The sequence below is a fragment of the Genypterus blacodes genome, unplaced genomic scaffold (assembly GCF_046128005.1).
Source record: "Genypterus blacodes isolate CSIRO-AG114 ecotype Tasmania unplaced genomic scaffold, CSIRO-AGI_Gbla_v1 ptg000128l_1, whole genome shotgun sequence".
NCBI lineage: Eukaryota > Metazoa > Chordata > Actinopteri > Ophidiiformes > Ophidiidae > Genypterus > Genypterus blacodes.
Window position 1 is genome coordinate 2,411,448 of NW_027466930.1, and position 27,032 is coordinate 2,438,479.

Below are 27,032 nucleotides of genomic sequence, written 5' to 3' on the forward strand. Positions count from 1 at the left end.
GTTTTTTTTCCCCCTGCTGTTTACACGAGGAGTATCTCAGAGTGCCCACACACCTTTGATGTTGGAAGAATGAAGCACAGATTTTGTTATTGTTGTGAATCGATTGGGTGGAAAAGCGTGACAGCTAAATCTGATAGTGCAGCTGTTGAAAAACACAACAAATTCTGAGCTCTGTTATTTTGGGTTAAAGCAGAGAATAAAAACATGTGAGCTACACCAGGCCTGCCTCATGGTATACATATATAGGATGTTCACAACAATGGGCCCTGCTTTGCGAGACAACCAGCGAGAAGAGAAGAGGGAGCAGCGGAGAGTGACAGAGGAAGATACAGGTACCACTTTGATTCAAATTGCCCTATTTTGTATACCTGCAATGTAAAAGTGACACTTTGTCAGAGTCAAAGTGCTGTGAGGTCACTGGAGCGCAGTGGTTCTCAAACTTAGCAAGCGAAACAATCGATGCACAACCTCATCAACAAGCAAGCAACTCAAAGCCATTTAAGTACGGAAAATTATTAAGAGAGGAAGTTAGCTGGGAATACTGAAGAAGTGAAAGATGTCCTGCACCTGAATGAAGCATGAAGAAGCTGCCCATTGTTTGTAAACAACAGGTGCAACCAATTAAGTAGCCACACAGAGCTGAGGCGGTTCGAAAGCAGAAACGCCTGGATAACGCTTGTTGAATAACTGGCACTCAAGCAAAAACTGTAACTACTGACTGAAAATGTGTTGGACCTTGAGAAGCAAGAGAACTTCCTGGTTTCGCTTTAAGGCAGAAACAGCAAAATTACACGTTAAGATTATTAGATATTCTGAAAGAGGACAAACAAGGCTCTCGCCAATCAGCTTCAACTTGGCTCCACTCTAACAAGATGCAATACACACACAGGGGAAAGCTGAAAAATCTTTTTAGAATTTCTAAACTTGTGACATCTGAAAAACCGTGAAATATTTGAAAACACTGAATGGTTGGCTGGAAACCTGGAGCACGAAGGCCTGAAAAATGATTGAATGGTTTCTCTCCCTGAAGGTATGAAGAAGTCAGAAGGGCCTGAGGGCATAAAGGGAAATTTGGGAGATTTGAATGGGATTTAGTCAGGGGTTTCAGCTGAAAAATGCTGAATATTTTGGAATATATGAAAGATATAGACGTTTGAATGATGTCTGTCGGTTATAGTATGCAGAACTAGTCGAGAAAAAAACTGCAATCACAGCAAAAATGTTATAAAATGTAGATGTGAATAAATAGAGATTTGGCGTGACAGGAGCCATCAATTGCACACATTGCATAGTTTGAGAACCTCTACTGCAGTGACTATAAACTCTACTGGGACTGAACTAAAGGTTTGGAAAAAGCAAATTGAAATAAAAACACAACAATCCACACACTAACACAAGACATAACTGATTAGTTATTTTTGTTTTAGTGAATATTTTAGTGAGTCATATGCTGCTAAATGCTTAGCACCATATATGGATAACAGGCATAAGGACAATTTAGAATCAAGTGATTTCAAGAAGACTGCAGATCAGTGACGTAAAGACTAAGCGAGGGAGAGAGGAACAGGAGAGCGTTGGCACTGCGGTGGAAGCCAGGAGTGGCCCTACTGTGATCACGGTTAGATGGGCAGAGGTGAGGAGGCGGCTGTCATCATCATCATCATCATCATCATCATCATCATCATGGCTTGATCACATTGTTTCCTACCCCGTGGCTGTGCTCTGCCCTTATATCTTAACAGTGTTGTTGGCGTACAGGCCGTAGCTCTGCAGCTCTGTGTAGGGGGCGCTAGCACCACTGTCTAAGGCTGAGCAGTGAAAGGCCTGAGCGGCTGAGGCAGCAGCGGCTCGCGCGGTGGACACCTTCATTCGGCGCGACTCGGTCCTGGACTTGTAGCAGAACTCCACCAGTGCCACCAGCATGGCCAGACCCAGGCCTCCGATCAGGATGTAGAAGACGCCCGCCACATTGCTGAGGCTCAGAGCGCTCGTCTTGTCCTGCGGGAGGAACAGGGAGGAGGGGCAGAGCAGAGCGGTGAGGAGCGTCGGACACAGGGAGGGACCGACACGCAAAAACACTCCACACAGAACATTCACACACGTTCACAAGCACATACATAGGAATCACAACCTCAACGACTCATATGAACAGTAAAGGGACAAACATTAACCCATCCATACACGCGCCAACATCACACACACACACTTAGGCCCCATTTACGTCTTGCGTTAAAATGCGATTAGTACCCAGAAACAATATCCAGAGCGGGAAAATATGGCAGGGAGCAATAAGATCCAAACAAAAAACGTAAATCAGGAAGGAAGGAATCAGGAATAGTCGCTTGCTGCAAGATGACTTCCTCAATGTTGACAGTCTTCACAAAACGTTAATAGTTCTTAAAAAAAAATGGTGCCTCCACGGACAGGCGGTGATCTCTTTACCGAGATCAGATCGCAACACTGGCAGCAGACAGATAACGACAACGCTTCTTAATGCGAGGTGCAAACACCAAGTTCTGACACGGAGTGTCATTATCCAGATTAAGTACACAGATATGGAGCTGTAAAATGTAAATGGGGCCACGTACTCTCACTCACACACAGAAAGGTCTGCATAATCAGGCACACAGAGCGATACAGTCCACTTATACACACATTAACACACACACACACACACACACATACAAACAAAACTAAACAAAACAGCAACAGTTGAAACATTCTTTTTCTACATTTCTTGAACTGAGACACAAACACATTTTTTTTTGAAATTTTACAATATCACATTCATCAAAAAATCTGAATCTCTTACACGTAGATATTTCCTCTCACATTTTTGAGGAGGATGTTTGGGTAAAACGCGTACATTCAGCCATCTACGGCGTGAGCGAATCTGAAATTGCTTCACTTTGTAGGTCACCGCTCTCCATTAGAGCATCGCCTACCTTCTGTGTGTATATTCAGGCTATTCATAGTCTTTAATGAAACAGGATTATTAAGTTTGCGACTTAAATGAGTCGATCTGAGAGACTCTGATGGAACAATGGGGTCTAAATGTTGTTATTCTAGGTAAATATATTTTGGGAGAAGCCTTTGTGCCACTCTGAGAGCTCACTGCCACATGAAATCAAGCTCTCTTTCTATCTGGGAGAGCATTTACTCCTTATTATACCTCCACAGACAGTTGAGCGTACAGTTAACGCAGCGTATCAGCCCCAGGAAACTCCAGTCACTGCTGATGTTCTGGCTTTTATTTTTCAATTCACTTCAATAAGCAGATTTTAAACCCAAGGGCAAACTGGCAAACGCATTTTAATACATTTTGATAACCCTGCCTCAGAATAATAGCGTGTTGCGGCACAGAGTTGAGTGCGATGTTAATATTCTTTTTTACAGGAAGGCACATGTCAAACCATGTGCCACGGAGGAAACGGACGGCTTTTGTCCAGCGACACACCAAACCGTGCGATGTCACAGAGGAATTCATCCGCTCACTTTATATTTATGTTCAGTCAAATCTGCCGAGGTTAAGTTCACAAGCGACTAAACGCAAAGCAAGGTCTTAGAATTATCGACGCTTTTCAAAGCTACAGTCTGTGACGCTCATACTTGATCTGGGTTCACACAGGAAATTTAATAAAAACTGTGCTCCTCCGTCAGATATGTTTCACATCAAGATATCAACTACAGTATCTATGGTGAGCCACGTCTATCTCTACTAATATCTTTGTCACAACGGATGATTCCGGTATCTTTCTCTTCCGTTCACTCACGTCTGACAGGTTTAGCTGCTACTATACTAGCTACCTCACCTGCTAGCAAAAACTAACGTTACATTCAGCGGTCACCTCAGGCAAAGGCAGAGGTGAACGTTTACACGGGGATTGTCACAAATTGTGAGTTATAGACCGATATAGCTGTTTACACGTAGACTAACACTTAATATTCTGGCTAATATCATCATAAGTGACATGCTAACATATCAAAACATGAATCTGCAGACATGTTATGTGAGACAAACTCCTCAAACAGATCTCACTGAAGCTTTTTTGGTCCCCACCCAAGTGCAAATGAATTCTACTCGGGGAGATAACAACCCCGGGTGTAATTCAAGCAGACCAAAGGTGTGAAAACACCTGGAGATGAAATCCTGAATACCAAAGAGAAAGGCTAATAATACAGCACTGAGACATTAAGGAAACTTTTCTTGGATGGTTGGATTCTGGGTAAATGCATCACCTGTCAGCCGCTGAGCACGGCATGAATATTTAAGTCGGGTATTCTAGGAATTTTTGTGAGCAGAGCCCCAGATGAGTTAGCCCTCCGTGGCACACAGTTTGACACCTTGTCGCTCCAGAGGCAAATCACGAGCAAGAGTAAGGACGGTGGAACACCTCCTCCCCTACCCTGACACATGAGATCAAAAGGTTCAGCTGGTAATCCAAGCAAACGCGCAGGTATATGATCTAAAGAGCAAAGAAGCTTTACTTGGCAGGCAGAGCCACACAGGCGGGCCGCAAACACATGCAAACACACCGGTGGACTTAGAGAGAGAGTTAGGTCAGGGTTTACATCCATACATGCACACACACACACACACACACACACTCCACATTACAGTAAGAGAGCATAAGGGGGGCGGGATCATTACAGGAGCTGCCACAAATATCAGTGACATCATCTTCCTCCTTTTTTGTTCTTTTAAAGGAATTTTATTCTAATAAGTGACAGTAAATGCCTTTCAGTATGACTCATGCTCAATCTATAGATTTAGGGCCGTGTAAGTGAGTTTAAAAATCCATATAGATGAAGAGGATTTATCTAATTTGGATGCTTACTGGCAAATGACTCTTAACCGTAATATTTTAAAGGAAAGCTGAGCCAATCCATCACACATTATTTATTTATCTACAGTAAATCTCTGACAGCTCATCAGTAGCAGTAAATTGGCAGGCTGAGGGGTTTGGCTGGACCAAAGCCAGGTGGACACTGCACAGACTTAACCCTCGATTTAGCGGTTGCATCTGAATTTGGGGAGGTAAGAGACAAAATCTTTAGCCCCGATCAACGCGTGTGTGTGCAACTAAAGTAGGAGGGCGAAACCCAGCTGCCCCCCAAAAAAGGACATGCGACCGAACGACTGGGCGTTTCTGTCTGGCAGAAATGACAGAAAATTGCTGTCAATTCGTGCAATTTGAGGACTTTCACTTAGCATTTAAATTCCTGTGTGTGTGTGTGTGGGAGTGAGGGAGGAAGAGAGAACGAGCGTTTTGAACATATTTGGACATTATTGTAGTAGTGTTCAATGAATTGTGCCAACCTCTGTAGCCTAATTACTGAAATGATTGATTGATTGATTTTCCAAGCCATCTGTGGGTCCGTGTGCGTCTTTTTCTGTCAATATTTGAGATATGAAACCGCGTCATTTTGTGAGGAGTAAAGTAAAGCACTATCCGAAATCATCCCAAGACAAAAACTAGATATATATCGAGCAGTATGAGTGAAAACATACACCAACCCACGTGCTATAAACCTAAACTGTGCAGTGTCCGCCCGGCTTTGTGGGCCGGTCTAGGGATCAGGATCAGGGTTATGCTGGGGAGGTGCTGTGAGGTGACAGGATGGGGTTGGAGACTGACCTTTCTTCCGGAGTCCTTGCTGCCACACTCCCCTTTATCGTACCACCATTTGTTTTTCAGTTTGTCTAAGACGGCTTGCTCATTGAGTTTCAACACCGCTAGGTTTACTGGGATTCTTCCAACCATAAGGAAATAACATAAATAACATATTATATACCAATGTTATTTTATGTTATTAATTCAGAAGACACAGAGCAGCAGATACATACACACGTTCATGTTTGAGAGATACACACACTCACCCACAGACACACACGCACTTGCATACATATGTACAGCATAGACATCATTAGAAACATCAGAGTTAAAGTGATATGCATTAATACTCCATCTATCTTGACTGGCTCACTCTCTAAGGCAGTAGATGTGTATTACTATATCACTTTGGGTAACCGGCACACTGCTCATACTCAGTTTCACAGATTGATACCCTTAAGAAAGCCTCTGAACGGCTCACAGGACTCATTTTTCTTGGTTCTTACTCAAGGAGGGGAAACAGAAATGTCCCCTCGCTCCATGCCCCCGCCCAGGCCTGAATGTCCGCCCACCCGCTCCCCTATAGAGAGTATTGGGAGTTTGTTGGCGTAGTGTGGGCTTGCCGGTTACCCGCCTCGCCTCCCCCTCCCAGTGGTGGTGGGTTAACAAAGTGGCTCTGACCTTGGAGTCCCCGCCCCCGCTGCCGCACTCTCCCTTGTCGTACCACCACTTGTTTTTCAATTTGTCCAAGAGGCCCTGCTCGTTCAGTTTTAACACTGCCAGGTTAACTGGGTTTCTTGAAGATAATGTAAAACGATAAGCCATTAGGTTGACACTCTATGGGACAGATATAAAGAGATTTTGTGTATGGTGGTGGTGATTATGACAACACTTGAGTTACTATTTGAAACTCCTGCGTATGGCGCTACTGGTATGAAACAGGAGTCAGGGATTTTAGATGCGTATGTGTTAGTTGTATTTCTGCGATGGCTGAAATGTTGAGTGCCCTTAGTAGAGTCAGGTTTTACCAAGCAGGGGGCCTCAGAGGGAAGCAGAACACAAACCAGACATGGAGACGCCTTAGATACAAGAAGTCAGCCCGCAGATGATCGTTTCCTTTCAGCGGCAAACAGCATAGGGGTCGCTATGGCAACTAAATTGATCAATATTCAACCCTTAACTCCCCCCGATTGAGTAGAAACCTGTGTTGACAGGAGACTAAAGTAGACTTTGACGTGCGTGAATGAATGAACTGCACCGCTGAGAGGAAACCAGCCACGGATGGGAGTCCTGATGTCTGTGGGTATGGAACTATATGGAGCTCCTCATCTAAGGCGTCTCCCCTGTGGTTGCTCTCTCTCTCTGGCGAGCGTGTGTGTCCATTTCCTATAGCTGACAGGGTGCGGACAAAAACTCTCTCCATGCGCCGCTCACAGAAAGGCGAAAAAGGGAGAATAGAAGATCTTGACAGCTTTTGGCATTTTGATATTAAATTGTCCTTTCAAGGTCACTCACTGGGTAAAATAATAATTTCCTGAGGGTTGCTGGTATTTTGCCTTTCTTATCAGGAGATACAGAGGGTCTTTGTCCCCAACCTTTAGTGCACAACACAGCTGTAGGGAACACATGTGTCCTCAGCGCTGGTAAAACCTATGAATTCTTTCTCAGCCCAGCCGACTCAGACAGAAAGAAAGAAGTCAGAAGTGTGGACATGGATGATCCAGAGACCTGCAGGTCATGGGTTAGTTTGGTCTGTTTAAGGCCATGTTAGGTGGGATGGGGGTTAACAGGTCAGGCAGGGCATGCAGGTGGGCTGGACACAAATTAAACAGATATGAAATCAGAAACAGGTTGTCAGTCAATCCTGTAAAAATGAAGAGTTGCGTCATTTTATACATGTTTACTTTTGCAAAGTGCTGGTTCCAATTGGGCCTGCGCTGCAATGCAAACAAGGGAATGTATTCCCTGCGCCCAGTCGGGTGCATGCATGGAGATTATTAAGAATGCCAGGCAGGTACAACGGAACGCAGCTCTTTGAATTCGCAGCACATTCGCCGATGTCTGATTGTAAATGAGCAGCACGACGAGTCAATTGCGTCTCTGACCGTGGAAAAATATTATAATCAAAAATCCAGATTTTAATTCCAACGTATCCAATTATAAATGTTCATTATCGCTTAATGAAAGTAAGTATCAGACATCTGTGAGTGGCCTGTGTGGTAACCTGAAAATAACAGACGTCACTGTGGAAGTAATTAACACAGAGAGAGGAAGATAACGGAGGCCGTCCTCAGCATTTCGACAGTGTATCCAATTGCTTTAGTGTAGGTCCGGGTTAATCAGACGATACAGCTTGGGAGCAGACTAATTTCTGTAGTTTGCCTTATCAGCAGCACAGCAGCGATTTGCTGTGTAAAAATCTGCTTTGTGTGAAGTTTAAATGGGCTGTCTGAGGTCGGTGGAGGGAAACGTGCCACTTCTTGTCAGTACGCGCTGACCTTTGGCTGTCAACCAAGGTGGAACCCCAAATGAATCCTCAGTGAGCTTCAATGAAATCGTCCCATATGGCTCCCTTCATTAAAACGAATGAGGCCCTATTAAGAGACAGATTAAAAGCTTCAGATTCGGCCTCGTTCTCTTCTCTCGCCACAGTTGTAAAGCGGAAACACGAATGGGGAAGTTGGTTAGGGTGTTAATGTGATGTGAAACAACAGCTGCTGCTCTCGGACATTAAATGGCAGAAATAATTTCAATATGCATTATCAAACATTGCATCACTGAACGTGAATTCATATTTGCACGTGGCAATTACAAATCCAAGTCAGATAGGAATTCAGATTCAATGTGTGAGCTCGGGCTTAAGTGGGAAGGCGGGAAGATGGGAGGGATTCATTTACCCCGTCGATTTGAGAGAGGAAAGGAACGTGTGGTTTGGTTTCAAAACACATGAAGCGTAGAATGTAAATTAAAAGCTAACCGGAAAAGTAAGTGCTTCCAAAAGAGGCCCGGACGTCTCATAGTCCCACTTCCCACTTGCTCGTGCTCACATGTCATGTACGCTTAAATTCACGTTCATTTTGTATGCAGGGGACACAATTTGAAGGATGATGGCCTTAAATGGTGACAATGCAAGATGTCCTTATGGATGTGACTGTATGCAGTAAGTGTAGGAACATTAAAAAACAATTACAGATAATGGCATGCTTACAATGTGGAATCTGGAGGCTTTCACATAATGCAGAATGGAATAATGAATACTAATATGTCGCATGCTATTATGATGCAGAAGTGAAATTGATGGCAAAATGAATTCAAACTGTGTTTGAATGTGAACAAATGTGTGAGTGTGTGAGTTGGATGGACAACTCATAAAGTGACAGATGAGCAGCGCTCCTGCAGATAAAAGCGCCGCCGGCTTTTATCCGCTCGCACTGCAGTGGCAGGGCTTTACCTGAGGGGGGAGCCCTTGGGAGTAGCGATGCCATAACCTTTAGAGTCCAAGTTTCCTCCCACCTTCATGGTGTCGCAGGGTTTCCTCTGCTCTATGTACTCATTCATGGTGGACTCCAGCAGGTAGGCATACTTGCCCTTGGACTTCCTGACTCTCATCACACCCTCGTCTGTGGTCTTGACGAACACGGATGGGTCCGCCGCCTTCATGTAGGACCACATCTTCTCAAAAACAGCTATCTTAGACCTCTGGTGTCACGCAACCACGGGTGAACAGAAGGAGGAGAGAAGGGGAGAGAGAGGACGAGACGAGAGTGTTAGAGTGCACTTCATGTCTCAAGTATCCAAAGGCCAAACTTGTGTCTATTGGCGCCTCTTTTTCTGCTCACCCTGAAGAACTCTTTGGTGGAGCCGGCGTCCAGTGTTCCATATGCTATTTCCGTCTGCTTGGCCAGATCCTCGGCGCTCTCTATAGGAGACACCATCCTCTCCACTGTCAGGAAGGCGGCCAAGTTGGCTGTATATGATGAGATAATGATGAGGGTGAAGAACCACCACACGCCTCCAACAATGCGGCCAGATAGAGACCTAAAAACAGAGGGAAAGGATATTAAACTGGACAGTAGTGGATGTAGATGCATACGCTGCAGACACACCGCACATGTAATGTATAGGTAGGTATGGATTCGCCTCCTGTCCAGAGGAGATGGACATGTTGTTTCCGTTTCATCTTTAAGCAGGAACAAATCCTTCCTGGTCCATTTTCTCCCCGATATAAAAACAGTTAAAATCTAAAAACCACAAGAAAATGACCTACATTACAAAAACAATCCCTACTGCACTCGCACGCACACACACACACACTCTCTCCTCGCACCAAGCTTAGTCCAGCGTGCTTAGGAAAGATAAGCAGTTTTACACAGACCCACTCTTCTTCCTCGTGCCAAATTAATCTCAGCCTAAGAAAGTTGCCAATATATTTCGCAGAGCCTCGCGTATTAATTGTTGCGGATTAATAAGCAGAGAACACTTGGCTGTCGCTCTAATTGCACTTTCACAACAACAACTGGATGAATTGCGAGCAAAATCCCCTGAGAAACATCCTCTGTCTTTTCACTCTATACGTCTCCTCAGCTCGAGAAGAAGACGAGGAGGAGGAAGAGGACGAAGGGCTCGGGCAGCAACGGCAGAACCGTGTCACGTTAGCCGCTGGAGCGAGACCGAAGTGTGGAAGCCTAAAATGACACAAATCTGAAACAAACAGAGGCTTTTGCAGTTCACCTTCGTGCTTGCTGAGTCAAATGGCGCGTGAGCATGAAAGCCAGATTAAGTACAGAGAAGGAGAAGAAGACGAAGACGAAGAAGCAAAAACATAATCGTTTAAGATGCTTTGAAGATGACGGCTGGATGATGAAAGAGCAGCGAGGTTTTACAAGACGGAGGGGAGGGAGAGCAAACATTGTGTGGATGCTGAAGCTGGTAGAATGCAGGGCTGTCTGAAGTGTGTGTGTGTGTGTGTGTGTGAGGATGTGTGTGTGTGAGGACGAGTGTGTTAAAAACTGGTGTGCGCTCACAGTTATGATCTTCTTTCTTAACAATCATTGTTAAAATGGATGTAACATTAAGATTTCACCATGTGGAGAAAATTGCAGCAGAGAGAGAGGAGAGAAAGAGTGAGAGAGCGAGAGAGAGAAAAGGGGTGAGAGAGCGCAAGCGAGTGAGCGAGCGAGCGAGGGAGGTGATTGAAGGAGGATTAGACAGATGCATACTGACATTTGTCGAGCTCTGGCATCCTCTTCACCTCTCTCCCTCTCTCCTTCTCTCACTCTCTCCATTTCCTCTCCTTCTTCTTCTACACTTCCCTCTATCCGTACCTTGCGTCTGTTCTGCTGTCTGTTTGTCTCTTCTTCGTGTGCCGGGGGGCTGACAGAGGTTTGTTTTGGACCAGCAAAACAACTGCTCGCAACTGACAGAGACAGACACACACACACAGGCGGTACACGGACACACAAACTCACACACATTTAAAGACACGTATACTTCCCTCCTTTGACAATGCGTGTGTGTGTGTGTGTGAATTCTCTGTGCAAGAAAACAACAGGGTCACAGTTTGGGAGAGAGAAAAGGAAGTGAGAAGGTGTGTGTGTGATCTCATTCAGCAGTCCACCTCCTTCCCTGGCAAACACACACCTGTATCTCTGTGTGTGCTTCCTTTCCTCTGCACCCTCCTCTCCTTTCCTTCTCGAACCTTATTGCTGGGCGCCTTGGCGAAGCATTAACTATGCTGTCTTATTACAGTAAAGGAAATCTTCAGAGTAGCACTATAATTTCATAGCCTTGTTAAGGCAACGATTAATCAATTATTCATCCTGCCTCTTTTATTGCGTTGCAATGAGCAGGAACGGTAATGGGAGCAGTAAAAGCACAACCTCACCACCGCTGATGCTCGCTGTGCCGCTCCTGAAAGCAGCTACGCACCAATCAGCAAACCAAAGGGGAATATAAGGGGTTTCAATTTGTATTTATTTACATCGCAGCCCCACATATAGGCTGTGAGCACGTACACGCAGGTGTGAGTGTGTGCAGGTCGAGAACGCCGCCGCCGCCGCCTCGTCTCTCAGCGTCAGAAGGCAAACTTTCATCTTTGACGCCACATGATCTCCACCCACAGTTCTTGGAGATTCTGGTCTAAACTCTCATTAGAATTCCCCCCGGCTGTCCTGCCTCTATTCAATATGGTAATTAGCAATGACTAATGGCTTCAGCAAGTGTAAAAAATGAGCCGGTAATGGCCATATTACAATGGATTAGGAATTACAGAGGTTTAAATGAGAGAGAAAATGGCCTCTAATTGCAGAGTGATTCTAAGACAGGGGATCGTGAAAAACAGTTTTCTCGGCTACACAGGTTTTTAAAAAAATGCTTTAAACAGCTGCGGGTTCTTAATAATCAGGAGGAAAGTTACTCCTGATTGCTTTGATGGATCAAACATGACGCAGACGCTGGCAGGGACACAAAGAAATCAACACAACTCGATGAAATAACTCCAGAAACTTTCCAGGCACTTCCGTATGAAGGAACTAGGACCAACTGCAGATGATCATGACATCATTTAGTCTGCGGTCAACTGCTTCATCCATGTGAAGAGGACGCATCTGTGACAGTGTGGACATCATCTGAAGCACAGAGGTGAGCACAGAACAATGAGTCTTTAATCAATTAATTCAAGATGAAAGGATGAACGTGTTTGTGAGTTTGTTCTTTGCAAACACAGCTCATACTAGATGACAGAACTAGGAGGGGGAAAATAGAAAGCACCACTGCATTATTTATGTCAAGGCACATTTACTAATCAACAGAAGGCTACAGGGACACAGAGACAAAGACACACAGGGACACGGAGACACGAGTGACGTCGTCTCTCTGTGCTCTCTCATGCAATCACCTTTGTACGTTCAATCAAATCAAACAGTGACCTTTATTTGTATTTACAAGCCCCGACAATTACTACTCAACATAAACCAAAAGCCTTTTATGAGGGAACGTGATGACTGTCGACTCAAGGCCCGGACCGTTATTCACCTCAGAACACACACACACACACACCGCGTCAACATAGGCTTTGTGTTTGAGACGACGGCAACTTATCGGTGCGTGAAAATAATTTAATGGTTTTGGGCAAAATGGATTTGAGACGGCATCAATGGACTGTGACATCCATCCGTCCATCCATCCGTCCAACTCCTCCACTTATCTGGGTCTGGGTCAGCGAGGCAGCAGGCTAAGTAAAGCAGCCTACATACAGTATCTCTTCCTATATCCCAAGGCGTTCCCTCAGCCATATGGGATGTATAGCTGGGGGAGGACGGCGTATTCTGGTCCGGCCCCCCCCCGAGGTCCCCTCCCTGACGTGCCCCGAATATAGACACCAGTTCATCCAGGAGACCCCCCCCCCCCCCCCCCCCCCGTCCCTCCCCACCCCCTTGATTGGATCCTTGACTCGCAAGTTCACGACCGTATAGATTGCATTTCCTGTGACAGTCCAGTATGGATCTCACCCTCCATCCTATCCTCGCTCTCCAACCCGGAGCCCAGATACACACTCACACCCCAACCTGGAGAGAGCAGTCCACCGCTGTCCGATAACATTTAAATAGGTTTAGAGGAGTTCAGATTGGGCTTTAGGGACACAAAGTGACATTAAAGCTGCAGATTTGCTGTAGATTACCCAGCAGATTAGCGGCAGACAAATGAATCGATTCACATTAAACCTCCTCGCACCTCATTTGCATTCTTCTGTTCTAATAGCCATTTCCTTTGGTTGATTTATAATTCCAGGGGCTGGTGTTAATTAGCTTTACCTCATTCATGCCTCAGCTTCCTGTGAGTTTTTACAAGAGAATAAAACTTTTTGTCAAGGTCTCCATTCCCCTCCATTACCTCGGCGATAACAACGGCTCTATAAAAGCAAAACACCTCATAATTTCAGCAAATAAAAAAAAACAGAAAAGGAAAAGATAAACGTGCTTTTTTCTTTTTCCATTCATTTTAACACCCCGTAGGTCAACAGCTCCTGAAACCGGCGGCAAAATGGCATCTCTGGTCTCCCTGTTTTGCCGCCACTCAGAATATTGAACCGAGCCCGAATGCAGACGCGCCAATTTGGTTTGATGTGCCACTTGATGCTTTTAGCGCGCGTCGGGCCGCGGAAAACAACAGGCACTCCTGAAAATGCACTCGTCTAATGCTTACAGTGCGCTCGGAGCGTTCCTCCACTTCATTACGCCGCTCTCCGTCTTAATGTGGCTAAATGAGGCTCTGGGGGAACGAGAAGGCGTTGTAGCCAATATCGCAATGCACAAATACACGACGGCAAAGTCTGCTTTCTGATTTTACTGCGACTGCCTTGCTTGTTATTGTTGGTTTTGGTGATTGATAGATTATATACTTCCTTTCATCTCCGTGGCCGGGCTAACGCGCGGGCTTTATGCAGAGAGCAAAAAGAAATAATGGCTTGTTAAAACAATCTCTCTCTCTCCCTCTAAAGGTCAACATTACCATACTGCCGAGTCGGGAAAGAGAACATTATGATAATGTTGTTACCGGCCCACAGCAACCGCACCACAAGACGGTAATTACACTTATTCAAATGAGTTACGGAAAAAATTCCACAGGAGTGTTACAGTGTAAAATGCTATGTAATTGTTTAATGCGCAGTATTTTCATTAAGGTGGCTCTTTGCAACATATGGCCCCCCCACACACACACAAGCTTCCATCCATTCCATTTTCTGTGTGTAATGACTGTGAGAACGGTGGAATCGATACGGCTGTAATTGTGGTTGCACACACACACACAGACACACACAGAGACAGACACAGACACACACGCTCCTCACAACTGGTCATTTGAATTACCACGGATGCTGCTTGCATCTCTTCTTCATGTAACCTGAAGATAAGTCAGCGCTGGCAAAGCTTGTGATCAATCGGTGAACTGCAAGAGTGCTCGCTACGCGCCCACACACACACACACACACACACACACACACGGCGGCTCTTAGTCACTCCAGCAGGGAAGCAGAAAGCCAAACACACAGATTCGTCACGATTGTTTCCTAACAAATCGATGCACTCCCATTGGGAGGTTGGGCAGGTCAGGGTGCATAAACACGTCTGAGGACATGATACTGTCCGTCAACACGTCCAGTAAGAGCATTTTGACACTTCATTTGAAGACACACTCCTCTGGATGGAAAATCAGTGTCTCTTTATTGTTGCCATGGCAGCACATTGTGTGCTCCAAACAGTACAGCTGAGCTGAGAGAGACTTTAGTCATCTCACTCCTCCTCCTTCTTTTCCTCTCCAATCCCCCATCTATCTATCCCTCTCTCTCTCTTTCTATCTCTCGCTCCCTCTTCCTCTGTCTCTTTCTCTCTCTCTCTTTCTCTTTCTCTGTCTCCCTCTCTCTCTGGGCCTACGAGACAACCACCAATATTGGACAGAATTGCCACCGCACATGGAAACCTCTCATTATCTGCTTCTCCTCAGCACACCGGCTGTGAGATACGTGGGCGACTGATAAACCCGGCAAGCATCGCCGCACATATCTTTCCGGTCAAATGTATTGCCGATGTTTACTCTGGTCTCGGTATATTTCCCAGGCGGCCCTGAGGCTGGTGTATAATTCATGCTGGCGGAGACGGACGCCGGCGTAATGTCACAGCCTGATCACGGCCGAAGCGTCTCTGCAGGGGGGTCGGAGCGGCTCTGAGCGGCTCTGTGCGGCTGTGTTTTAAATGCAGATTTGACAGGTTCTATACCTCAGAGAGAACGCCGTCTTTGTGTGTATACAAGTGCGTTACACAAGGGTAATCCTCACTCCCCCCCCACCCTCCCCTGTCTTCCTCTGAGTACATGTCTGTGTGCACTGGTGGGTGTGCGGGTGAGTGTGCGCGCAGATGTATGATCAAAGCTGCCTTCATGCCACGCGTGTGATATGATTTCCAGATAAATAAAACATCAGTAATGCCGTGAACTAAACTGAACTGTCTCTTCATGAATAAATCATCCCCTGGCATCAAATCTGCGGAGCTACAGTTCCTAACGTGGCAATTATGCAACTTAATCTGATTTCTCCTCACTAATAATAATCAATGACAGAAAGAACAAGTGTCATACAATGCTGATCCCCATACAGGATCAATAATTAGTTATTTTTTGAAACCTGGAGGGGAAATGTTTACGCTTGACTTGTAAAAATGTCTTCTACTTGCTCCTTGAAGTTGTATAAATGAATTCAGATTGTGTTTTCTGTCTATTGATTGATTAACAGAAGCCTGGGGATGGAAAACAAAATGTGTGTGTGTGTGTGTGTGTGTGGGTGCATAAGCAGGCCTCTGTGTTTGAGGGAAAAGTTCAACGTCACACACACTGACCCTCCCCAGGTTACCCTAATACATCAGATACATTATCCATTATTGAATGACTCTGACCGCCGGGCTGCCAAATTGTTGTTGTGGCAGGCCGGGCCGTGAGTGACAGAACTGATTTATTTCAGGCTCAAATGGTGTACCGGCAGCAACAACACAGCTGCCGAGGAGGGGGGGGGAGACACACACACACACACACACACAGATCAGACATGTTCATTCATGATACCACGCCCCTTTATTTCAGTTTTCCTCCCTGTTTCATTCAGAAGAAACTAGTTCAGTACGGAATGTATAAAGCATCAAACCAAAAGGTCCTACTGAGGGACACTCACACAGAATATGTGAGGAGGGCTAGAACTCGCCTTTAAATATTTTGTATTCATAGTTTTCAATGAGGAAAGATAAAAAAACAACTAAAAATGACCCCAAGCGCTGCGATGTGGAGAGGAATATCACCTGAAAGCTGCAGTTAAATCACAATTACAACTTTGATAGCTATGTCCCTTTAACAGGATTAGGATTGTAGATCAGATGATACGGCCCTTTAAGATCTTTTGCCATAACCCTTTTAAATTCCCATTATCACTTACATCCTGCACATGGAGATCAGGCCTCTGATCTGCGACCCTCAGCTCGGCTTTATTGGACCGATAATGATGCCTGATTCGCTGAGATAGAAACGGCCTTGATGTAGATTTGTACTAACTTTTTCCAAATGGAGTTTAAGGCTTAATGGAGAGAATGCTCAAAATGCTGATGGTGGAATCCGATCCACAGGAGATTTGGGTTAATCCTTCACCTATGGACGCAAAGGGAAATCTGGCGCGGTGCGATAAGTATCCTTCCTCTCACACAATGAAAGCTGCTATAGAATGTGTGGATGGATGAGTGTGTGTGTGTGTGTGTGAGTGTGTGAGTGTTGGCGGGTGGGTGGGGGTCACTCTTGGAGTCCACCTGCCTGCAGAGATAAACACGAGGAGCACCCACCAGCACGGACCGGGGCTTACGGGAGGGCCTGACTGACAGTGCTGACATTTAGAAAGAGCAAAGTAAACAAGGCCTCACACAGAATAAATAGCAGACGGAGCGGAATTGTCTTATATACACACACATAAACACACACGCACACATTTACATACTGCGCGTTACATCAAGGCACCAATAGGAGTATAGCCTAACACACACACACACACACGCGCACACACACACACAAACACACGCGAACACAAGTCTTGATGCACCGATAACTTCCGGTCCAATCAGATATTATCAAGCAGCAGACAAAGAAAATGGAAATGCAATAAGTGGTAGCTTTAAATAGAACCAGAACACACACACACGTATACACACTCACTCAGATACACACAGACACACACACACACACGTGCACAGATACAGGCACAGGGAAATTAAAGGCGCTGGCTGATTAATCCAGGACAGAGTGGATCATCAGTGTTGTTCCTTGGCCTTTTGTGTCTGATTAAACGCAGAGTGCGGAGCCTCAAACTGTCTGCTTCAGCGCCGCCGAGCGCACCAGAACATCCTGTTCTCACTTATTAGCGGTGACGGCGCGGCGGCGATTTCTCTGCGAGCACATGCTCAGGAAATGTCACACGCAATTTTACACGCAAACTAACAAAAATGCCTTGCAAGTTCTATAATAAGACTCTGTTATGTAAAGCGTCACTGTCTTCTCTCTGATTCTAGTAATTCTTGCTTGGAACGCAGTAAATTTGATATGTAGCTTTATGTTTAAGCTACATTAGCAATTTAAACAGACCTTAATCTGATAATATAGGTTACGATGTTACATTTTAGGGACGCTTAGCTGATATAACAGTCCGACCGTGAAATCTCACTGCAAGCTTGGAAGTAGGTTAAAGGAAACACAGAATGTTTGTAAACCAGGTTAGGCAACAAAGCCGCAACCTAAATACACAACAGTTCAAAGCTTTCCCCCTAATTTCACCTGACAAAAACACAACACGTCCTCTTAATTCTAGCGGAGGAATTACTAACGCTTTAGAAGATACATCAACACGAATCTCTCTCTCTTTCTCTCTCCCTCTGTGTGTGTGACTGTGTGTGTGTGTGTGTGTGCCTACTTGCTGTGCTAACTCGAGCAACTAGGTCACCCAAATTTTTTCAAGGGGAAGATGTTTCCTTCGGGGCAGCATTCACGGGGGTCAAACATTCACCGGCGCTGGTTGTCAAGAGACGGGCGAGCAGACTACCAACTCCCAAAGCGTCGTTCAATCACGACCAAAGACAACAGGACGCGTGACACTGCCCCGGCTGTCACCAGAGGAAAAGAGGCGATATTCAACTCGCAATCCGTCTTCACGCACAAACGAAAGGATTAAAGTCTAAAAAATCTATCAGCGTTCTTCTGCGTACTCTTCAGGGTTGGTTTTGTATCCCAAAAGTGCCAAACACCGCAAAGATTAGCAAGATTACATTTACAAATCGCTGCTTTCGATGACACGTTGCTGTAAAATTCCAGACAATCAATCTTGGCACGATTATTGAGGCTGACGAGAAAACTTGTGAGATGCATTATAATTGGTTCATTTGGCAGCCGGCGGAGGTGGCATCGGCAGAACGCCGGCGTCAAGTCAAGCGCGGGAACAACCTGTGCTGGCGGGGGTTTGAGATTGATTTGGCCCAGCAAGAACAAAATGCAAATACGATACATATACTGAATGCATGAAGCCGCGTGTGCTCAAGCATAGTGTACATACATGAGGCAAAATGAAGCACATGGAGACAAACAGCGGGGAGGGGATGATTTGTGGGAGATTCGCGTCATTCTCCCACGCGGCTTCATCCTACCGTTGAAGAGACGCAACAGAGTCTCCGGGCAGAAAATGGTAAATGTCGGAAAAGCGGAAATCTGTGCCTCCATGGCGTACACCGGGTCTATATGTGTAGCTCGTGAACCTGCAGGTGGTGCGGCTCTTGCTTGCTCTCCTACTGATACTTGTAAAAGTCACCTAGCGGGAGCCAATCAAAGGCGAAGCAGTTGAAGTGTAATTTCTTTAACCTTCAGCCACTCACACTGGCTGAAGACTGATTGAGCACATTGTTATTTCTCTAATAATTGTAAAATACCTGTAGTATATGCAATTTGTGTTTCTTTGCTGGTAAATAATCAGAAACGATAAGGTTACAGTGGGATACTGGTTTGCAGCGACAGTGGCGTGGCGCTGACGATGCATTTTTATGAATCACACCTCTGGTTACCTTGGAACTTAAACATTCAAAGACGAAAAGCTCTTTGTCTACATGGTGACCTAACCTGTCCCAACTGGTTCAGAGCTGATAGTGATGACACTGACGTTATCCTCATAATCTCCCCACCATCAGTCCCCACGGAGAGCTCAGAAAGTCAAACCTTGGTGCCTCTAATTTCAGACACTTAATGAGATTTTTAATTGGTGACCTTTTCAGAGTGTTACATAATGTACCAGAGCTCATGAGAGCACTTGAGAGGAGCCAACATGTACCACTCGTGAACCTGCACCAAGATCCTTCACCGTCCTTCATTAGGACTCAATGTTTTCCCAAAAACTAAACCATTAATGGCGGACTAATAGAGAGACATTCTGAGTTGGAGTCGATAAGAGCAGAATGTCATGAAATAAAGTAAAAGTAGGGAACGGGCAACAACTTTTGAAACCACATAATACGTTTTACTGTCCTGTTTGTGGCAGGTTTATGCAGTGTAGGGAGAATCCGGAGACACGAGGATGCAAAACTACAACATTTTGCAACATGACCACATCCTAAACTCCCTCTGCTCTACTTCATCAACCTTTTATCTGCGCTCTGTATGAGAACCGTCTGGCAACAAACAAATTCTCAATAAACAAAACCCCCGAATGAGTCGAGGAAGACACCACAACTCAGCAGGTTGAATGGTTGCCATGGCAGACAGCAATATACCGTACGTAGGTGGCTTTCAGCGTGTCTCTGAGCCCAAACAAATAAAAGCAAGAGACTCAAAGGACCGTGGACACAATGCAGTAGAGTTATGCTCTCATTTCCTTACCGTGGTGAGATATCACAGCCCTGCTGCATGAAGGCGCCCAGAGAGAACCAAAGGGAGTTGAAGATGCCAAACTCGTTGGTCTGCTCTTGGCTCTGCTGACTGGTGTTCTGCTGCGCTGCTGTCTGGCCCTGCTGGACCCCATTAGAGGCCGAAGCTTGGGTGGGAGTCTGCGGCTCGCCCCCTTCCTCGTAGTCTTCGGCATGCCACTCGTACGGGCTGAATCGGCTGACGAGGAACAGGACAACGCTGACGCCAATGTAGGCGAACACGATGCACATCCAGATCTCGTAAGCCAAAGGATCCAGGAAGGAGAACACGCCTGGTTTGGATTTGGTGGGTTTCTTTATCATGATAGAGATGCCCAGAGACATGAAGGGCTTGGAGAAGTCAATCACTTCTTCGCGGACCAGAGTGATGGTGAGAGGAGCCACGGCGACATCCGCTTTCTGAGTGAAGAACAGGAACACACAGGTCAGAGGAAAATGTTTTTTGGAATACCTACATCTAATGGTTCTTTATGTTCTACAATATTGCCAAACTGACTTTATACTTGTCAGAATACGCCTAAATTCGCTTTTGCAGAGATTATGTCCAAATTCTAACACTCACCCCATACACCAGCTCTCCAACCATTCCATTCCACATCTTGGTCTCAGGATCTCTGGCTCCGTACTTGCCATCCGACACGACCTTCAGCGTGTAGTTGTAGCTCACGTGTTTGGCAATCTCCGCAGCCAGCTCCACGATGTAGCCCTCGTACCTATCATTGCCCCCAAGTTGCTCATGGTTCTTCTTCAGCATCACATAAGGAGACTCCTGCCGGGATGAAGGGTATCAATATGTAAGAGCAAATATCACTAATGTCCCTTACTTGAAATTTAATTATCGGAACGGCACATTATTAAAACTCAAGGCCGACATTTTAGAGCCTTGACCTCTGCTGTCCTAACTTGGACTTACTGTAAATGGTTGACTTTAACAGCACTGTAATTGGTTAAGTGCATTAAGTCAGAGACAGTGTTAGAGCTGGAAAATAAAGCTTTAGCATGTAGTTAAGTTTATATTCAAATTTTAAAGGAGGATGCTTCGTCGCAAATGAGCACAATCTTGTTCCCCCCTAGTTCATCGCTGAGGCTTTGGGAAGAAGAAGAATCGGGCTCAATACAGTACAATTGTCGGCATGAAAGGTTCAGGAGAAAAGGTAATTATGGGAAATTACAAGGTATTCTTTTGGCTTTGTTCCTGGATGGTATGGATTTTAATTCCAACACAAAAGATGCCTAAGTGTGATCATTACGCATCGCCACGGTGATAAGAGTGTCGATAACAAGTAGGCGGGGAGGAATTGTGTGTGTGTGTGTGTCAGCTGACCTCTTCAAGTCATTCCAGCATTTGTTCATCAAGACAGCGATTTGGGTGTTGTGACAAATTAAAGCTGAGGCACCTTTTTCTGATCTTATATATAGAAACTCACTTCACACACAATTCCAGGCAGCACTGGATGAATAGTCCTCGAGTACTTAGGGGGCCTCAAAGTTCCCTCTGGCTGTAATGTGCGCCCACTCTAAGGCCATTCTGAAGCCGCACTGAACTGAGAAAATCCCACCGCCGTATTTCATCGAGGTGTAGAGACGGGGGAGGCGGTGGTGTTTTCCCAGAGTGTGTTAAAATGATCTGGCTTCTCTTGCTCTTTATGGTTTGAGATGAAGGTAATCATTGTTACACATGGAAAGCCACGGTCCTCTGGTGGAGAAACGGGACCCCGGGGAGACGTTGGAGAAAAGGTCGGGCAGGCGGGCGCTCCGACAGGATGTGCGCTCGCGGCAGAAGACAGCCACACATGTGCAGAAGTAGAAGCGTGCACTTACACACACACGTACACATACAGTAGATGGTATGGCATGGCATAGGGATGGTCCTCCAGGATTCACGCTCATTGACCTTTAACAGTTCCGCTGAGATGAGTTGTCGCTCAGCTGTGTTGAATGTAACACAGGCAGACAAGAACGAGTACTAGAGGTTTAGTGGAGAAGTCAGCGAGTCGATTACTAAAACAACAAGTCACTGCCGGGGGCAACTGTCAATTAGTTGCGGACGATATAATCTGCAGTCAAATGAAAACATCTGTACAAAGGCCTTTGAGGCTGTAGATGTTTCCATATGCAGAATCATTATTCTGAGACCAACAAACTGAATTTGATAAGTTTGCTAAGTCCCTCATGATGCTTCTAGTTAGCAAAAGGACATCAAAATGAAGTTTCATTCCTCACAAATCCATCGATGGCATTTAGTTGATTAGTGGATGACAAGCAAGAGACAGCAGTCGTCACACACAACAAATACTGTAAACATGCAAACACACAGATGATACACAAAGACAGATGCAAAGGTATGGATATATCAGTGAATAATTGGTAAAATTCAAACTCTTATTCCCTTGGGACCAATTTAAAAACAGACCTCAGGGGAATTCGGGAAATTACATAATTCACTCTTGCATGCTGCCATTTCCCGCTGAAAGCCTATTAAAGTAATTCCAGGCGGCTGAACGGAGCGAGCGAGCAAGCACGCCATCTCCGCTTGAGAAACCATCCCTTGCTTTGCGGGGAAAAAGAAAGATCCCTCAAAATTTCACCCCGTTCCAGTGTGGTGAGGGGAAACACGCCTGAGTGCTACATTAGACACAGCCTGTATCGCTCCTCCAGATCTTCTGCTAACCCCGAGCCTGGTCATGTGCACAGACCAGGGCAGGGGAGGATATTGTAGGGGAAGCATGTAGTCGAAATCCTTCACCCCATTAACCCTCGCAGCGGAGATCAGCTGCACACACGCTGCCCCCGCTGGACCCCCGAAGGCTGCCGAGGCGACGAGTCTGCACAAACCGGCTCCCGGGCTTCTGTATTCCCCCCCCCCACCCCTACATTCGGTCCACACACACTTAATAGCTCTATCTGCTATAACTAACAGCATTACATGGCAGCTGGAGATAAAAAGATGTTCTCACTTGAAAGATACGCCTGAAGTACAAAGTGTACCGCAGCCGGACTCAGGATGTATTCACAAAGACATGGAAAACTCTCTCCTAGCCGCGTGTTACATTTCTGACGCAGGCAGAGACACGGTGAGCATTCTGCATCCACAAAGACGTTCAAAGATATTCAGTACGCCTACATTATACCATATATCGGGTATTAGCAGGAATATTCCCTACCCTTCTATAAAAGCCTAATGTTAGCCCAACTTCCATTAGGTGCTTCCATTACCAAGTTGCTGCCCCATTTGTAAAGGCAACTCTGAGCACAGATCACTCACATCTGTCCGTCTCTGCTATTTATGCGCGGACATAATTTAAAAACCTGATACCTGAGGCGCATAATGAAGAGATGAGAGAAGAAGAAAACCATTAACGCTCAGAAATGTGCGCTCTCTCTCCTCCGCTCATAATTTATTTCATTCCTCTCTGCTCGGCATGTCTCACTCTCTATCTCTCTCTCTCTCTCTCATGTCGTCCTTGTGTCACCCTTTTAAAACGTATAAGCATGCATTATAGAACCCAGCTACTTGTCAGCATGTCAGCGAGCTAGTGTCACTAAGACAAATCCCTTCTTCACTAGTATCGCACTCGCCAAAATAAAGTGATTCTGATTCCGAGCAGGAGCCAGACAGGTACGGAAACTGGCAGGATAGCGTCGGGGATGGGGGGGGGGGAAGGAGGAGAGCGAGGGAGCGTGAGATACAATCACAGATGTCTGCGGAACTCTCTCAGCAGCCATGAACTTTTAGGAACACCATCATGAAAGAAGATGAAAAATGTTTCCCCGCCTCGCTCCTCGCCCTGTCGCTCATTCCTCGCGCCTCAAACACTCCGGATTTCCTTTCCTTTCCTCCGCGGTACACTTACCAAGATGGTGGTGACGATGTACGTTCTGTTCTGCAGGCCGTACGTGTCGTTGCTGCTTCGCACGAAGCTGGCGGTGGTCACGTACTTCTCGTCCTCGTTCCAGTAGCCCACCTGAAACGAGTTCAGGGGTTACAAGGGGTCGCTTAATATTGCAGACGCACCTTCTGATTCTATATAATCATGAGCTGGAGGCTTGGCCGTACCTTCTTGGGTCCAGATGGGGCCAGTTCCATCACGCTGACCGTGTAGTTGGTTCTCCGGCCTTTCTCATTAAACTGGATGTGACCGGTCAGTCCTTCTATTCTGACCTTTACAGGAGACACACACACACACACAGAGCGAATCAGTCAGTCTGTACGTAACCACATTTGTAGATAACATCAACCATGAACGGTGTCACTAATACTCCAGGCCGTTTTTGCTTGTGTTTGTGGAGGATTCATCAGTGAGTGTTTTGCCGCCGTGCTTACACACGTCCCGGCGGTGGTTGAGTGGCAGACGGTGTGCATGTATGTGTGCAGCGCGCGGTGTGTTTGTCTTGGCTCCGCGACGGACTTAATTGAGCGAACACGGCTTCAATCTCCAGTCTATCCGTGGGCAGATGGTGAGATTGACTCTGACCGAGGCCTCTGCACAGCAACTCTGCAGACAAGAAGCCTTCAGGTTACACACGCGCGCACACACACACACCGCAATACTGTGTATGGCGATCCAAATCAACCTTATGTGACTTTTAATTATATCTTTTACACTGTAATTTGCAATCGCATTCATCTAGCGTGTTAAAATATTGTATAAATTTCCACGCCTCTTCCCAGTGACATACATGGTTTTGCATACATTAGCCTGCATGCATCTCATTTCTCTAACACTCTGCATGTCTCTGACGGTTCATTTGCTTTGTGTTCCAGAGGTCTGTCCAGTCCTGCATATTCAATTCCCACCGCGAAATATTCCTTCTCTGAATTCGATTGCTAATGTCATATTTCATGACGATCACTGTGGTGTGTTACTGCCTCCAGCTTTTGTTTACTAGCCATGATGTCACATTTGATACCGGGGAGCTCTCCTGCAACTTAATGTGAACTTTATGCGACAGAATGAGACCTAATTTGTTCAGCCAACCCCAACTCAGGAGCTGTTAGCCAATATGCCACTCAAGACCGCCGTGTGCGAGCGTGTGCATGCTTCTATATATGTACGCATGTGCATTAGCATGCTTCTGTCTGCGGTGTGTGTGCAGACCTGCTGCAGGGCTCTCTGGATGTCTATGCCCTGGCCCCAGGGCGCTGGCGGGTTGGCGAGGCACTCTCCAGCGTTGCCTCTGCGAGAGATGTCTATCCTCTGTCTCCGTAGATACTGGAAGGCTGTGGACATGACTTTCACGCCGTCATACGTGAGCGCCCCCGTGTACTGTGGAGAGAGAGCAGCCCAATCAAACTGAAGCAAGCACAGCAACATGTAAGTGGGAAAAGTTTAAAGAGAACAGAGAAGAAACGAAGGAACATTTGTCAATAGTTGACACGATTTCAGAGTTCTTCACATTTTAAGGGAAATTAGCACTCAACACTGAGGAGAAACACAGTGGGAACTGGAACGTATTCAGAGTGTGAAAACCTCAAATAAAACGCGTTGCTTTCACACCCACGGACATGAATCACATTCTACTTCGATTCTGAATTAATTTCCTGACCCTGTAAGCTTTCTGTTTAGATTCAGAATCACTTCTCCATCTCGGGTTCGATGGCTGTTACGGTTAAGAAAAACCCGATACTTGACTCAAATCCCAGATCTGAATTGGTTATCTTATCATTTACTCCCCAGCTCCAGACTCCTCTCTTCACCAGATTTAATACTACCTCTTTCATAACTTCTGGCAATATCCTGCTGACAGATACAAACAAAATAACTGACTAACAGGGGAAATAACACAGAGGTGATTCCAGCTTGACAGCACTGAAAAATCAGTTTTCTCCGTCTCCCTGGTTCTGTGACTACAGTCGATCAATTTCAGTGACATGAAGACGACAGATCGCTCCTTACATGTGTACTTAGAGGACAAACCAAGAGAAGAGAGCAAAACAGATGAAGGGAGGAGTAAATACTTTGAGGCCGCTCTTGGGCACTTTGGAATCCTTGTTGTCAAATTCCATCCACTGCTGGACAACGTGGCTGACGCTGGGCTCAGAGTTGTTGACCAGCTGGAAGCCGGTGATGTTGGCGCCGCCTTTCCTGAGGTCCGTCAGGTCGATGTCCAGGAACCCCTGGGAGAGGGTTGACAAGCAGAGGGAATGGTGAGACAGACAGGAGAAGAATGACCCTAAATCCGATGATGATTTAATTGGAGCGCCGCTGAGCGCTCAGGGACTCTCCGTCTGAGACGAACAAGGCCAAGCACACACCAGATGTCCTTTTCTCAGAGGACATCTCATTATCTGACTGTAATTTCCATCTTGACATTGTCCAGAGAGGTAATTCAGCATGTTTGACCACTCGCTACTCAAGCGGGCAATTAAAACGGATAGAGTCCATCTTCACACAGCGGGGTTGTGTGGAGTCTGAAAACTCAAATGAGAATCCCCGTCGTGAAAGTGAGCGCGGGGGTTTCAGATGTTTCATGTACGTATGTGGCGGCTGCAGAATTAGGCTGCGTGATAAAGATGACTAATCCTCGTGCTTCTCTGCAGAGGGGTTATCCCGTTGAGCAGACTTCATGCGTGTCTTTCCTAAGGGACTAGAAGAAGCAAGAGTTGGAAACTTAATTTCGTGGCGAGAGTAGTCCGGAGCTAATCTCTGATAGAGTGACTCTTCACATGCTACTGTTAACAATGGCGGGATCGAGACCTTGTAGAGTCCTGTGAACAATGCTGGCGGCGCCTTGGGCAGAGTCGAAAAAGAGAAGGGAGTGATTTACTGTAATGGTATCTCCCACTTGTATTTTTTCCTCTGACTATTTTGCGGGGAAGGCTGTTTTTCAGTGGAGCAGAGAGCAGGAGGGGCAGTTTCAGTCTCTCAGCAGGCTGCTTGTCAGCGTCAAGAGAAGACGAGGCAGAGAGTGGGATTGGGTGGGAGTGGGGGAA

The 27,032-nt window shown here is 46.0% G+C and overlaps 1 protein-coding gene across 1 annotated transcript in view; it reads right to left on the reverse strand.

Moving 5' to 3' along the window:
• gria1a (glutamate receptor, ionotropic, AMPA 1a) overlaps positions 1-27,032 on the reverse strand; it is a 39,746-nt gene that overhangs the window by 3,873 nt on the left and 8,841 nt on the right. Inside the window, exons 4-13 of the mRNA XM_076162839.1 lie at positions 26,058-26,216; positions 25,198-25,365; positions 24,156-24,260; positions 23,953-24,063; positions 20,661-20,867; positions 20,052-20,497; positions 9,455-9,653; positions 9,067-9,314; positions 6,297-6,411; positions 1,864-1,998 (exon numbers count right to left, since the gene is read on the reverse strand). Of these exons, the coding sequence (XP_076018954.1) occupies positions 1,864-1,998; positions 6,297-6,411; positions 9,067-9,314; positions 9,455-9,653; positions 20,052-20,497; positions 20,661-20,867; positions 23,953-24,063; positions 24,156-24,260; positions 25,198-25,365; positions 26,058-26,216 (1,893 nt within the window). The remainder of the gene's footprint in view (positions 1-1,863; positions 1,999-6,296; positions 6,412-9,066; positions 9,315-9,454; positions 9,654-20,051; positions 20,498-20,660; positions 20,868-23,952; positions 24,064-24,155; positions 24,261-25,197; positions 25,366-26,057; positions 26,217-27,032) is intronic.